At 48.6% G+C, this 15826-nt stretch overlaps 1 protein-coding gene across 1 annotated transcript in view; it reads right to left on the bottom strand.

Annotated features, from left to right (window-relative positions):
* The window catches only part of STARD8 (StAR related lipid transfer domain containing 8), a 70120-nt gene extending 61066 nt beyond the window's left edge, over nt 1–9054 (bottom strand). Inside the window, exon 1 of the mRNA XM_019753600.3 lies at nt 8825–9054. Coding sequence (XP_019609159.3) covers nt 8825–8869 — 45 coding nt within the window. The 5' untranslated portion in view covers nt 8870–9054. The remainder of the gene's footprint in view (nt 1–8824) is intronic.
* Nucleotides 9055–15826: the final 6772 nt, after the last annotated feature.

Genomic DNA, 15826 nt, shown 5'->3' with positions numbered 1-15826 from the left:
CCTCTCTGCTCAGCCTGCAGCCTGTCCGTGCAGCCCTTGGCCCTGCTATCTGTGGGCAAGCCTACAGAGATTTTCCTCCCTTCCTTGCCTACTTTCTCTGCTTTCCCCTTAGCTCCTGGCCAGTGCATGGCCACAGGCCCAAGCCTGGGGCCAGTCACGAGAGCACGTTCTTCACATTCCTGCCTCCCCCAGCCCTCTCAGTTGAGCTACACACAGCCCTATTCAGTGCCTGACCCTCCCTTCCTCCAGAGTGGGCTCTCACCACCCCCAGGCTGAGCCCATGTTTTGCCAACACAGACTATGGCCACTGTGGGAAACGGGCTCCCTGGCCCCTCAAAAGCTGGCTCTTCTGTCTCTTGGGGTCTCTCTGCTGGGTGGGGGTGCAGTGGGTGTGGCCACTTGTGTGCGAACGAGTATGTGTGTGTGTTCTATGCACTCAGCCAGCCCCTCTAGGCTAGGCCTAGAATAGGGGCTGTGTTAGGCTGAACACACGGGTACACGAGACACAGGGTGGGTCTCTAGAGGAGCTCACAGCCCAAGGTAGAGACAGCCGGGTACATGGAGGCCAGTTTGTGGACTGGGGTTGGATTGAGCCTGCCACCAGGCCCTAAATTGGAGCACTGTGTCATGGTACCACTCTGAAGGCCCATGCCAGTGGCTTGCTGATAGTAGCATGCTGCGGCCCTGAGGGACACCAGTCTGTTCCCTGGAAAGGGCAGAGGACACCTGGTTTAGAGGAGGACCGGGTACACCACAGGCTGGGGCTTGACCGTGTACCTTTGACCAACTCTTTGCTGGGCTTCACACTTGTTTCTATAATCATAGGTGGGTCCCTGGCAATTCTCAACCTTCCATCACAAGGAAAAGGGGGAGGGACAGCCCCAGCCAGGAAAGGGTCATGGAAGAAAGGCCTTCTGCAAGATCTTTATAGAATGCAGAGTCTGGGAGCGCCTTTTCAGGAATCCCCAGAGGGTCTATCTCCTTTGTCCCCTCTCTGACGGTATGAGCTGTCCCTACTGGCTTGGAGAGTGGGGCCTCTCAGAAGGCCCGACCCCCTGCCTACCCACCAGGACTACCATGGTCTAATACCCACTCACCCACCCCGAAACACTATGTGACCTGCAGCCTCAGGAATGCTGATCTGCGTATCACTTTATAACTCACCTCAGAACAGAAAGTCCTGCTGCCTTGGACCCTTGGCACCTTAATTCCCTCCTGCCAGCCCTGGCATAGCCTTCTTTCCACCTCCCCCACTCCTCACTCCTCACCAGGCCCACAGGGCCGCTCCAGGCCCCACTCCTTGCCTTTGGGCCCACTGTCCTCCCCGCCTCCACAGCAGGGCCTCGGAGGAGGGCCAGGGAGCAGCTGCAAGCCCCAGGGGTTCTCCGGATAATCTCAGGAATGTCCTATCCCAAAGACGTGACTTTCCCACTGGCCCACAGGGACCCTCCTTCCTGCCCAGAGCTTGGGAGTCCTTCCAGGAGAGGGGCCTTGGACGAGTGAGCGCAGGAAGGGACTGGAGGGGAGCGAGACAGTGGCTCCAGGGTAGAATGGCACTCTTCTCCAGACTCTGAGCTGGTTTGGCCAGGGGAGAAGAGAGCAGGATAGGAGGAGTGACAACCACTCCCTGAGCCTCTGGGTCGTGACATCCGTGTTTCCTACTGTCTTTTTACTTCCACAGGATGTCTCCAATTCTAGGCGCTCCCAGGCAGGTAAAATTTCTCTTTATGTTGGATGAGGAAACTGAGGGCACAAGCCATGGGCCCAGACTCACACAGAGCAAGCCATCAGCCCTCCTCAAATGTAACTCACATGGTACCGAGCACCTACTGTGTGGCAGGTCCTTTCACATGTCAGTGTTTCCATCAATTATGAAGTACGGAATACTGTCCCTGTGTCCTGGATGAGGAAACTGAGGCCCAGAGAGGGAAAGAAGAGGCAGGAGCTGGGCTAGTAGATCAGGGTTCTACTTCCCGAAGCTCCTGTGCTATATCATTGTACCAGATTCTTCTCTCAAGCTCCCAGGGTGACCCAGGCCGGGGAGAGAGGAAAGGCCAGGGAAAGTCAGCTCACACCCATTTCCAGGGCCTCAAGCCCCATTCCCCAAGCGCAGGACTTCCTTTCCTCTGCCCCTTGGCAGACCCAGCCTTGGAACAACTGGTCCAACTGGACTCCAAGGTCCCTGGCCACAGCAGCAGCTCAGAGGTGGGCCAGAGGGGCGGGCTCAAGGAGTTCCACTGCCCCACGCCACTGTGAAACCTCTGACCCCACATGCCAGCCCAGGCCACCGGGCCTGCCGCTCCCTGTGATTGTTACTAGGGACTTGGCCTGGCTTCCAGAACTTTCCAAGCGTCCGGCTGTTCTCAGGCCCTAGGGGCCGCTGGGAGGACTGGCGTCCATCACAGGCTTGTTTCCCTGAGCCTAGGCGCCCCTCCCCTCCCCAAGGACCTTGAGTGGAAATCACTGACATTTTGGGAGCAGTTTTTTTTTTCACTTGGCCTGAAAGTTCAAAGAAGTATATATGAAATATAATAAGAGAAAAACCAGTCTAGCCCCCTCATTTTATAGGTGGAGAAACTGAGGCACAGATCACACAAATACAGTGATTAGAACATGGATTTTAGACCTAGATGACCTCAGTTTAAAATCCCAACTTTATCACTTAAGAGCTGTGTGACCTTGGATAAGTTTCCAAACCTTTCTGTGCTTTAGTAAAATGCGGATGATGGGAATAGTAGTACTTGCCTTGCAGAGTTATTACATGGGAAGGGCTTGGAGCAGTGTCTACCACATAGTCTGTGCTCTATGAATGCTAGCTAATATTAGTTCTAACTCTCTCTAGTGCTTTGGGGGGAAAAACAAGCCTGCTGTTTCCCATCTGCAGCCTCTCCCACCAGCCATATTGTCAGGTGCGTCCTCCGCCCTCCAGCAATCCCCACTCACATTGCTTTTGGCACCAAAGAAGGTAAAGGGAAAGTCACAATTTGTGTTCAAGACATAGGTCAGAGTCAAAGCTTGCTTCCCACTCCCATCTCACCTCCCCAGCTCTCCCAGTCCCCACAACAAACAGTGTCCACGCTCAGAGGATTCGAGCATACCGTACCTATTTTGCCAAGATGCACAACAGGGGGAGAGGGGCAAGCAAGCATCATGAGTAAACTCAGATCAGGCAAATTCTGGAGGTCCCCAGCCCCATCCCCAGGCTGGGCCTTGTCAAGAGAGCTCAGCTGTGCTCCTACAGGAAGTGCCCTGGAGCCCAGTTTAGCCATCCTTTACGTGTAGGTCCTAGTTAGACTAAAATTGTTAACCTATCGGGACAGTTCCATACCCTGACACTTTCTGGACTGGGTTAGTCATACCCACGCACAGAGCATTGGGGGTTGTGAGTGTGAAAAATTTACGTTCTATCCACTAGATAGAAAGCTCCCACAGCCATTTGCTAGCCATTATCAACCCCAGGGCCTAACGCAATGCCGCTCATTCAGGAGGCCCTGAATGCATACGGCTTGCTTGAAGGAGTGAAGGGAGACACTCCTGAAGGCTATTCTCAGCCTAAGGAAACTCGCCATCGCCACTTCAGCCAAGATCAAAACGAATGAAGATCTCAACAGGCCTTGCCATCATTAGTTCAGCCTCATGAGGTAGGAATTCTAAGTTTCCCCAGTGTACAAGTAATAACAATGGTTAATGCTTGCTAACTATGTACCAGGTACTTTTCTAAGCTGTTTATACTCCTTTAAGCCTCGTCACAACTTTATTTAGCTCCATTTTACAGAGCAGGAAACTAAACCTCAGAGGACTGAAGGAACTTTCTCGGAAACACACAGCTAGCATGTTGTGGCTCAGATAGTAAAGGACTTGATGTCATGTCTTCTTACTCTAGAGATCCTAGTCTTTACACTGCATCAGGAGCTCCAAGGTTGAACTCCCACACAAAAATTCACAAGTCTCTCATTTTGGCCCATTCTCCCATCACCATCCACACACAATCTCAACATCCAGGGCAAGTCCCCTGACTCTGTGCCTCCTCCATCTCCTGTCCCAACCTTAGTCTTCCTCGAAGAAGCCTCCCTTCTCTTTCCCTCCATGGATAGTCCATTCAGATTTCGATCCAACTGTACATCTGCTGTTGTCAGACTTGTACATACAGCATTTCATTGCCAACTCCACTAACTGTCATCCATCAGGAGAGGTGGCTTGCTCAAGACCACTCAGCCTAGATGTGGCAGAGGGGGATATTGTGTCCAGGTCAGTCTGACTCCATGTCCAGTGCTCTTTCTGCCACACCAAGCTGCCCTCTGTTCTGAGCTGGAAACTCCTCCCAGAAACCTCCCTGGATCCCCCAGAAACTGACTGACCACTCTCTTTAAGTCCATCTGTGCCAATAACCTTATCACCACATGTTCTTACCCCTCAGTCAATGGACTTGTGCTTCACAGAGACGTGGCCCATGTCAGCATCTAGGTGATTTACAATTAGCCACACAGGGACAATCTATAGTGTGGATTTTTCACTCCTCTCAGGAACTAGTAACCACCACTCAACTGACATGTGACTGGGTTGTGGAACTGCAGAGAGGGGCCCTGGGGTGGAACCTCCTTCCATGGGGTGTAGGGCCCTTCCTTGCCCTTGCTAAGCGGTTTTGTCATGACACGGGAGTCTATTTCATAATGCCTTGCTTTGGAGCCAGGAATTGAGCGATGGCTGTATGTACAAGTCTCAGATATACACATACAAACTCAGGCTGGTTAAGGCACCAGTTGCAGTGTCCTAAGATGAAGCAGGGAGGTGTGCAACAATGTTTGGCCATCATCTTGGTAGAGAGGACTTGCACATGGAATGTGGGAAGGGTATGCAGAGTATCTGAGGGTTTCTGTGTATTCCCACACGGCCCTGAATTCTCCATGTTCCCTCCTGCCTCTCCCACGGCAAACACACATTGCTGGGCAACAAGGGCAGAGGTCTGGAAAAGTGGAGATGTCCTGGAGGCTGGGAGTGGGGCTGCGGAATCACCGGTCATTGTCACAGTCTCACCCCATATCCTGCCAGGTTGATTCCGGGCAAAGACTGGGAAGCTGCGAGCTGGCCTGGGGCAGAGAGGGCCCAGGGTGTGAACAAACAGACATGAGGCTGTGTGCGGAGCGCATGCATGCACATGAATGAGCCTGTGGAGGGGATGCAAAAGCATGCACCTGTGTGCCCAGGTACCCAGGCAGCCACCTGAAAGTCCGACGCATGCTGTGGAAGCTCATGAACAGGAGAGAGTGCTGAGAATGTGTCCTTGGGTGAACGCAGGACAGCCCGCATGCCCATACCTACTCGCTTGCGTGACTAAGTTTGTGAGGACAGTGACTCGGGACAAGCGTAGTGTCCCTGTGGGACCTCTAAAAGGCCAACCTTCCAGTTTACGAGGGACTTTTCCGTCCATAATTTCATTATCACGTGCGTGGATATGTGCACATGTGTGGCATGTGTCTAGATGCCCTACCTGAGTTTGCTTTTAGATTCTACCAGAGACAAGTGTGCGCAGATTTTACCACAGAACAAGTAGGGAGATTACGGTCCATTACCCAGACTGTGTGCAGATCCGGTTGTGTCCTGACTCCCTGTGTGACCTTGGGCACATCTTTTCCCCTCTTTGGGTCTTAGTTTGCTCATTGATAGTTTGGAGGGAGGAACACATGGCCTTTCCATCTCTGGTATTGTATGACTATCTACCTGTTAAAAGAGGAAAGAACTGAGGGAGTCATCTAGAGGTCATGGCAGAGATGGAGCTCCAGCCAGATTCTCCACCTCCCAGGCCAATGCCCCCCAAGAACTGATATGCCCACCTGATAGAAGTGCTGGGAGGGGGCAAAAGGGCACATGGAAGAAATAGTCCTCTGTGTGTGTGTGTGTGTGTGTGTGTGTGTGTGTGTGTGTGTGTAAGGGTGAGGCTGGGGGCTGGGGACTCACCCATGTGTGTGGTTATACTGAGACACTACAGATGATACCTTCCTAGCCTGCTGGCCTCCAGAAGATACATCAGACGCGTATGGAACTATTTACACGGGCTTCATCTCACATCCAAGCATCCTGTCCCTTGGCTGCCCCTAACCCACACCGCAGCTCAAAGCGGGCCTGGCCCCTGGCCTGGCCCTGTGCCACCATCCCAGTATCCATGGCTTCTGAGGAGTCACTCTTCAGCTCCCAAATGGGTCGCTCTGGTCCTAGTCTCAGGCAGGGCCAGAGTAGAGGGCTGTGACAAAAGAGCAGACATGACCTGAGATTTTAACCCTGGAGTAGCCAAACACTGCATAACCTTTATTCTTTGCTTTGGTGCCTTTGGTATACAATAAGGAAATCTGCTCCCAGCAAGTCATGTGTGTTGACCACCTACTCCATTGCATGCCCTTTAAAGACAAAGCCTCCCCAGATCCTCATGGCATCTCTGTGAGGCAGACACTGATTTTGCAGACAAGGAAACTGAGGCTCAGAGAGGACTCGCTCAAAGCATACAGCTAGTGTGCATGCATGCGTGTTGGGAGGGCGTGGGGTGGGATTTAGACCAAAGTTTCTCTGCTTCCTGCTCCATATGCTGTGGGAGGGCAGGGGCTCAGTTTCCTAGCAGGACCCCAGGAAGGTCGAATGAGGTGAGGTCAAAAGGCCCTTTCAGCCATGTCAGGCTCTGCCACAGCCATGCAACTGCTCACAAGAGATGACCTGGCTCAGAGAGGACAGGCAGCTCAGAGCAGCCCATGCCTTTCACAGAGCTTGCAAGCCCAGAAGGCCTGCCTGTCTGATGGGCCTGTCTGACGGGCCTGTCTGATGGTCCTCCTTGGAAAAGGAGACATGAAACCCAAGTGTGTGCGTGGGTCTGGCAGGCTGCCTCCTAGCCCCGAGATCTAGCCACGTGTTCATTCGCATCCACCACAGCCCTGTGTCCACATGCATGCTTCTGTATGACTACATAACTTTGTGTATGTGCCTGGGTCTGAGTACACCTGCTTGCTTGTGCGTGGGAGGGTATGCATTTGTGTGTGTGTGTGCCTACTTCTCTATGCGCATGCAGGTATATGTGAGGCTCTATGCTTGTGGCTGTACACTGTCTGCGTGTGCATATGCATTTGCATGTGTGTGTGTGTAGCTGAGCGTGTGCACAAATACGTGTACATTCTGTGTTTGTGGACACGTACATGAGTGAATGAGTGTGTATGTGTGCTGGTGTCTGGGACCTGGGATAGACGTCTCTGGCCTTTCTTGTGGCTTTCCTACCCCAACAAGTTCTAAAGGGTTGGCATGGGCTGGGAGTGTTTGCTGGCAGTCTGAAAGATTGGGGTAATTCTCACAAAGGGATTTAAATCCATGCCAGGCTCCCAGAGTGGTTCGCCAGGTAGTGGACAGGAGTGCTAAATAGGTGTCAAACTTCTCCGGCACTTTCACGTCCCCCTTTCCCTGTCCTCACCCTTAGCTCCATCTCTCAGCATCTCCTCCCCACCGTCCTGGCCTCCACCTCACCATGTGGACCCTTCCCCACTGCCCCCACCTGAGACTGCTGGGATGCTTAGAAAAATCCATTTCATTACATCCTTCCTTTACTAAAATCCCCCCACCCCCTGACACAACAGCCTCCAGACTTTGGAATTTCGTGGATGAGGAAGACGATATTTAGATAAATAGAGGACCAGTCAGTGTTTATTTCCCTGAAGACAGATATTTTTTAAATCTCTCACTCTTATTTCATAAAAGAAAGAGTACTTGAACCCCACCTCCTCACAAAGGACATAATAATCTGTAAATAAAGAATAGTCTTTTGAGTTGAATTAACTTAACTTTCTGAAAACTGCACTCTATTATCCCCACTTTTCTCTCATTTCACTGCAAATGAGTGAAAATCTCATTTGGGACCCCCTCCATGTGAGGACCACGAACCTGCGGATCAATTCCAAACCCTCTGGGTTCTTCTCTCCCCTTAAACCCTGCGCTTGATGCCGACATGAAACCAGCCCTTTTCCCAACTCACCACCACTTAGAAAAACAATGGCTTATGAGATTATCACCAGAGTTAATGAAAGTGCCTACGTCTGGTACACAGAGGATATTAAATAAATATCATTTCCTTGATTCTTGAGAGCAGAAGTCGTGCCCTACACAGATTGTAGGTCCTGCTATACCCCTGTACTCATGTCCGTGACATAGTAGGTATGCAACAAATATTTAGTAAGCAACCAACTATCTAGCATGGTGTCTGCCATATACATGTAGTAGGTGATTGATAAAGATTTGTCACTCTTCTTACCTCCTCTTTGAAGACAGAAACCATGTCCCTTTTTGCCTTTGTGTAACTCCTATGGTGCTAGCACAGAGTAGGTGCTTGTATGTTAATGGAAATTAGCAATAATAATCATAGTAATAGTTATCATCATACTATGGATGCTACACGTACACGCTGGGAATTTGACACACATTATCTGTTATATTTGCAAACATTGAATATACAAATAAATAACACCAACCCCATTACCCTATGAAGTTACTGTCACTATTGTTTTCATTGTAAAGCTGAGGAAACTGGGGCTTTAAGAACTTTGCCTTGGTGGCAAGGCCGTGGAAGCAACAGAGGCAAGCTTTATGAAAAGGAGCCAGTTAGCCTACTTAATTTCATGGGAAAGCAGCGGAAAGTCACAGTGCTAGTTAAATGACAAAGGTGGGACTCAAACCCAAGCCTAGCTAGTGCCAAGGCGGTCTCAGAAGACCATCTGCATTGCAGCTAACATGCAGTGGTCCCCAGCTGCCTCCCTTCCCCCTGAGCAGTGGGGTGGGCTGAGTCTGGACAGCCACTTACCTTCACTTTCCTGAAGCAAGCCCAGAAAACGTCCAGCAGAGGCATGGTGGGGCACAGGGAGCTGGCAGGGCCCTGCACAGCTCTGCTGGGCACAGGACTCTCCCTGTCTAGGGACTAGGATAGAGGGGACCCGGCAGCCCCGGTCCTGCACTCCATCAGCCGGCACTGCACTGAGAGGGGAGAGGCAGAAAGCAGCGGCTGTCCCAGGCTCCGCTCTCTCCACTCCAGGCGCCTCCCGGAGGGCCGGCCAAGGGAGGGAAGGAGGGAGGGAGGGAGAGAGGGAGAGGCTAGCTAAGGAGGAGGGACAGGAGGCGGGTCACTGATTCAAACTCAGCACCGTTAACCAGTTGGCTGGGACTGGACAGCGGTGCCAATTGAAATTCTCTGAACATTACAGTTCCCAAGCTTCAAGTGTCCGGCCTGCCTGCTTGCTCACCCGCCAGTCCTGCCACCTGCATGCTGGCAAGCCTCCTGCTGAATGACACACCAGCTCTCCCTGGGGGCCTCTGGGTACAACGAAGACCACACAGAGGCTGTGGAAAGAGTGCCAAGAAAAAACGCCCGGAGAGGAGAGTCCTCAACCCAGGCAAGCCCCAGGCAGGTGTGAAGGCAGTCAGCAGACTGGAAAGCCGTGGCCTGAGGAAACCTTCTCAGACCGGAAGCTCTGGGCCCTGGGTCATGGGGCCATTCCTCAACCCTGCTCTAAAGTCAGGGATCGTGAGTCACTCTGGCACCTCGGGGAGTCCCCTTCCTTTCTGGGGCTCACTTTTCCTGGCTGTATACAGAGAGGCAGGGTTACAGGGCTCTAAGTTTCAAGTCTATTGTATGACTCCTGTTCGGGACTAAGGACAGGGCAAGTCTGGAGAATTCTCCACTCTGGACAACAATCGGAACTCCTCTCAGAAGTCCTGGGCTGCTCTGAGAATCCATAGAAGTGTGAGCCATCGAAGAGCGTTTCATCCATTCCTGTCTCAGGGCATCACGGCTCTCTCCCACCTCACATAGTACATGTCCATTTCTGAACACCTTCTGAGGAGATGATGTGTGCCCTCCTTTATCCACTCCCGTACTCAGAACCCTCCATATCCAGAAGTTTCGCCTAGTATCCGAAGCTGGACCTTCTGAGTGCACTGAAGGCAGTTCTTCCAGTGGAAACAGAACTAGCACTAGGCAGTTCTGGAGACTTTCTGGGCAGGAAGCCATTAAGAAGCAGTGACACAAGAAACAGCCATTAAGAAGCTCCTGTCCCAAGCCTCAGCAGGCAGGGTGCCATGGCTGGAGGCCAGAAGGCTCCCAGAGACTCCATGGCAAAAGGCCAGGCTTGGGTCTCTGGGGACATATGTCATCACAAGGCCCAGAATAACTTACTCCCCCTGGCCTCACTTCCCTTTCAGAGACCCAAGCTGGTTGGCAAAGGGCCAAATCCTGGGACCCTGGAAACTCCTAAGCCTGCTTTGAGCAAGCTTCTGCCTGTCTCTCAGGACTTTCCTCATCAGTGGTTTGGTCCAGTGATTTTTCCTGAAGTTCTGTAGGGATCCCTCCAGCTTGGCTTACAACTTTCTCTGTGGCCCTGAGTTTCCCCATTTGGATCGTGGGAGGTTGCGACTACTGATCTCTCCCCCTCTCCTTAGCCATTTTGCTGGGCTTTGTCAGGATGGTAGTCAGCCCGAGGCAAGACACTGTCTCCTTCACAACCACCTCCAAGTGCACACAGGTTTATAAGGGGACTAATACAAAGACCCAGAACCAAGCAGTGTTCCCTCCTTTGAGCATACGAACGCCCTCTTCCCCCACAGTCAGAGGCCTGGGGATGGAGAACAGCGGAGGAGAGGCTGCAGGGCAGGAGCACAGGCCTCTTAGCATGGCCACACGGCCCACTGCTCCCTGGAATCACCCCTTTCTTTGGATCCAGACCCCCAGGAGGAGGTACACTAGCTATGGCTTTGGGCATCCAATCGGAGAGACCAGGTGACTTCTGTTTCAGTTCCAGGCCTCTCGGGCCACTTTAGCCCTGAGGACATTATAGTGCAGTGGATAAGCCAATGAACTTTGCAGATGGACAGCCTGGATTCAAATCCCAGTTCTTTTACGTTCCAACTGGGTGACCTTGGCCCTGTTACTGCCTTAGTTTCCCCATCTGTAAAATGGAGGATAATCATAGCACCTACCTGGTGGGGAAGTTTAAATTAAACAAGTTAAAGCATTTAGTACAATGCCTGGCATAAAGTAAGTACTAAGAAAATGTTATTTTTTATTATTGAAGAAGCTTTGGGACCAGACAGACTTAGATTTGAATGTTGATTCTGCTACCTCCTAGCCGTGTGCTCTTACAAAAGCCACTTCACTTCTCGAAGCCTGTTTCTTCATCTGTAAACTCTGAGTTCACTACTTACGTAAGGGGACTACTTTAAGAGATGCCTGATCACTGTTCTGTACACCTGAAGCTGAAGCTGAACAATAATGAATGTCAACTACAATTATATATATGTAGTTACAAGAAGCGGAGTACAGCGTTAGGAACAGAGACAGTGGAAATGCAATGGCTGTGTGCAATGTCAGAGGGGTAGTGGATGGGGGGAGGGGTTGTCACTGTGTTAGGGATATAAATGATAAATATGTAACTATTACATTGTTTTGTACACCTGAAGCTAATAATAAAAAAAGTTTTAAAAAAAGAGTCCACAATGTGATTTATAGATGATGTAATACAGAATTGTACACCTGAAAGCTATGTAATTTTACTAACAATTGTCACCCCAATAAATTTAATAAAATAAAAAAATTAAAAAAAATTAAAAAGAGTCAATGAGATAACATTCATTTGCACTTACCGTGCTTGGCACACACCATGTTTCCCCAAAAATAAGAGCTAGCTGGACCAACAGCTCTAATGCATCATTTGGAACAAAAATTAATATAAGATCCGGTATTATATTATATTACATTATTATATGATATGATATATGATATGATATGATACGACATGATATTCCCGGTCTTATACCATAGTAAAATAAGACTGGGTCTTACATTAATTTTTGCTCCAAAAGACACATTAGGTCCAGCTAGGTCTTATTTTTGGGAAAACACGGTAGTTAAGTGTTCAATAGATGTTAGTCCCTTGCTCCCTCTTACTGTCCTGGGTACCCATGACTCTTTCTGCTTCTGATAAAGCAGAAGGAGGATTGATTTGGCATCATCTAGACCTGAGTTCAAATCCAAGGTCAGCTACTTTTGGGCGGTGTAACCACTTTAGGCAAGACTCTATCTCTGGCACCCTCAGTTTCCCTGGCTGTAATGTGTGCATGAAGATAAAGTGACGGGTAGTGGGTCCTCTCAGTTAACATGAGTCCTCCTCCTCTCTTTCCCCCTTGTGTCCCCCACACCCCATGCGGGCTCTGAATCTGGGAGGCCCTCCCTTGCCTCATACCTAAGACCTCCCACAATCGGCATAGCAGGCATGGAGCCTGCTTTCTCCAGTGGTGGCAGTCGGGTAGACGCTGGGGGGCTGGGGTGTTGGGGGTATGGAGAGTGTAACGATTAGGGCAGGTGGAAGCAGAAGGGACTGGAAACCTGTGGGCAGACGAGCAAGGAGGCTATCACATTGACCCTCACCAGACCAGCTGCTTTATTTCCCCACCTAGGAGCTGGCACTGCCTGAGATGGGCTGTCCTGTCTAAAGTCCCAGCCCCCGTCTATACCAAGGAACCCAGGGGAAGGAGGAGAGAAGCCTGGTACTGCTGAGATCCGTGAGTTAGGAAGAACAGCTGCCCTCCCAAGGTCATTGCGTCCATCTGTGTGCCACATATTGAACAGATCACCTTTGGGACCACAGTAAGGCTGTACAGAATGAGACAGGAAGTCAGAGACCTCCAAGAACAGCAGTTCTCAAAATTTTTGCTCTCAGGACCCCTTTACACTATTAAAAGTTGTTAAAGACCAAAGAGTTTTTATTTATGTGGGTTACATCTGTGGACATTTACTGTATTAGAAATGAAGACCAAGACATTTAAAGAGTATTGATGGATTCGTTCATTCGTTTTAGTGTAATGCTGAGCGAAATAAGTCAGACAGAAAAAGCAGAGAACCATGTGATTTCACTGATATGTGGTATATAAACCAAAAACAACAAAAGAACAAGAGAAACAAATGAGAAACAGAAACTCATAGACACAGACAATAGTTTAGTGGTTACCAGAGGGTAAGGGGGGTGGGGGGTGGGGGGTGGGAGATGAGGGTAAGGGGGATCAAATATATGGTGATGGAAGGAGAACTGACTCTGGGTGATGAACACACAATGGGATTTATAGATGATGTAATACAGAATTGTACACCTGAAATCTATGTAATTTTACTAACAATTTTCACCCCAATAAATTTAATTTTTTAAAAAAGCGCATGCTAAAAAAAAAAAAGTGCATGCTTAAAAATTAGACATATTAACATAAATGACACATAGAGAGCATATTTTAAATACATTTTATAAAGAATAACAATATTTTCTATAACAAAAATAAATTTCCTGAGAGGAGTGGCATGCTTTTACATTTTTTGCAATTCTCTATAATGGTGGGCTTAACAGAAGCTGGATTCTCGTAGCCACTCCTGCACTGTTGTGACACGCAGTTTTGGTTGAAGTAGTATATGAAGAAAATCCTGCCTCCCACAAGTATGTAGTGTGAAAAGGGTCTAAGGGAGCCTTAGGGATTCTTGGGCCAAACTTTGAGAACCACTGTATTTCAAAATCTTAATTAGACCTCACTAGAGAATTCTGGAACATATGAGCTGGAAGAATCTTGCAAAGCATCCAATTTGAAACCCCTCATTGTGCAAAAAGGGAAACATAAGGAAAGGGATAACCCAACTGCACACAGCAAGTCAACGGCAGAGCTCAGACTTGGACCCAGGTCTACTGCTTCCTAGGAAAGCTCTTTTCCCAACACCTTTGAATAAGTACAGCTTTATACTTCCAAGGGTAGTCCAGCGAGGACTACCGTTGTCTGGGTGATAGAGAGGTTTGGGTTCTAGTATCTAGTATCTAGATCTGTCATTGATGCAACCGAGATTTTAGAGCACAGATTAAGAGCATCACAAAGATTATAAAGTAGTGAGCTCCCTGTCACTAGGTGTATGCAAGGAGAAAGTTGGTTCAACTAACCTTTCATGTCCTTATGAACCTCAAGAGCCCAACAGAGGTGATTAATGAGTGGTACTTGCACCAAGGTTCAGGCAGGGTTCCCGTGGCACAGCCTACCTAATTAGCCACTTCTCCAGATTGAACCAGGAACATGGTAGGCAAAAAGAAAGGGTAGAAAAATTATTCCACATTTATTGAAGGAAAACAATTTATATGTGTATTTTTATATACTGTACCTTTCCTTCAACAATATCCAGTCACTCAACAAATATTGATTTGACACCTACTATATGACAGGCACTATGCTGGGTGGCTTGTTCCAAAAAAAGCTGTGACTTCAGATGAGAATAATACATCCCATGACACTAGAAAACCGCCTGTCTCTTTCATTTCAATCTCTACCTGTTCACTTTATGCTCATTTTAATGAATGTCATGGACCCCACAAACCCTGGCATTGGTTGGGCAGACAGGGGCACGGAGGCAACAGTGAGGAATCAGAAAAGTAAACTGAAATAGAACTTGGCATTTGTAATTTGTTTTTTCTTTTCTTTTTATTGAGGTAACATTGGTTTATAACATTATGTAAGTTTCAAATGTAGAAAATAATTTGTATCTGTATACACGACAGCATGGTCACCGCCAAAAATCGTTTCCATCAGTCACCATACATTTGACCCCCTTTACTCATTTTGCCCTCCCGCCACCCCATCCCCTCTGGTAACCACCAATCTGTTGTCTGTCATCTTGTTTTTTTTTTCATCTTTTTCTTGGTCTCCAAGTATTTACCAATCTTTCAATCAACTCCACTGTAACAGAGGGAAAGAACAAAGCCCAGTGGAAATCAAGTTTCTTCGCAGTCACAGGAGGGCAGGGGCAGAGTGAAAGGTCTAGATTTCCACTTCCAAAAATGACTGTTGAGAATAAAATCACAGAAGTGCTTCTCTAAGACAAACATTTGTGTAGCAATTGCCGAACAGCAATTTAGTCCCCTAGAGAGGAATAATGTATTATACCACAGCTCCTTGAGGGCAGAAACTCTCTCCCCATGGAGCATGTATTTTTCAATGCAAAGTTGCTCATATGGCCATCTAGCACTTTGTCAATAGGGCACAGGATCTTACATCTAGGCCTTTAACTTTTACTCACGTATTCATCCATGTATTCATCCATCCATCCATCATCCATCCACCCATCCATCCATCCCTCCATCCACCCACCCATCCATCCCTCCATCCACCCACCCATCCATCCCATCCATCCATCCATCCATCCATCCATCCATCCATCCATCCATCCATCTATCCACTCATTCACTGAAAAGACTTTACTGATCAGTACACTCTGCTTGGCCCTGAGGATACAGAGATGATGATTTATAACAATAGCGAACATTTACTGAGTACTTTATATATACTTACTGTATTCTAAACACTCTTAAAGCTTTATCTCATTTACTTTTCACCACAAATCTATGCAGAAAATACTCTCATAATCCCCATTTTACAGACGAGGAAACTCGAGTCCCAAGGAAGTGGAAAATCTTGCCCAAAGTCACATAGCTGGTTCAGTAGAAGAGATGAAATCAAGCAAAACTCATGTGACTCCAGAGCCTAAGCTTTTTACACATTACTTTCTACTCAGACAGGGTCCCTGCCTTGCTCACCGGAGAGTTAAGCCAAATAGATAAAGAACTCTGATCCCAGATAGAGCACAAGGAAGTGGAAGTACAGAAACAAAGAAAGTGTTATCGGAGGCTTCAGTAAGGTCAGCTCAAAGGATAAGAAAGCTTAAGAAGAGAGATGGCATTCAGGTTGAAGAATGGGCAGGATTTGGGGAAATAATGGGATGATTATTTCAGAGGGA

This window comes from Rhinolophus sinicus, chromosome 18 (genome assembly GCF_057876585.1).
Source record: "Rhinolophus sinicus isolate RSI-liver-muscle chromosome 18, RSI-T2T, whole genome shotgun sequence".
Taxonomy (NCBI): domain Eukaryota; kingdom Metazoa; phylum Chordata; class Mammalia; order Chiroptera; family Rhinolophidae; genus Rhinolophus; species Rhinolophus sinicus.
The sequence above is the reverse complement of the archived record's forward strand: the minus strand, read 5'-3'. Positions and strand labels throughout refer to the sequence as shown.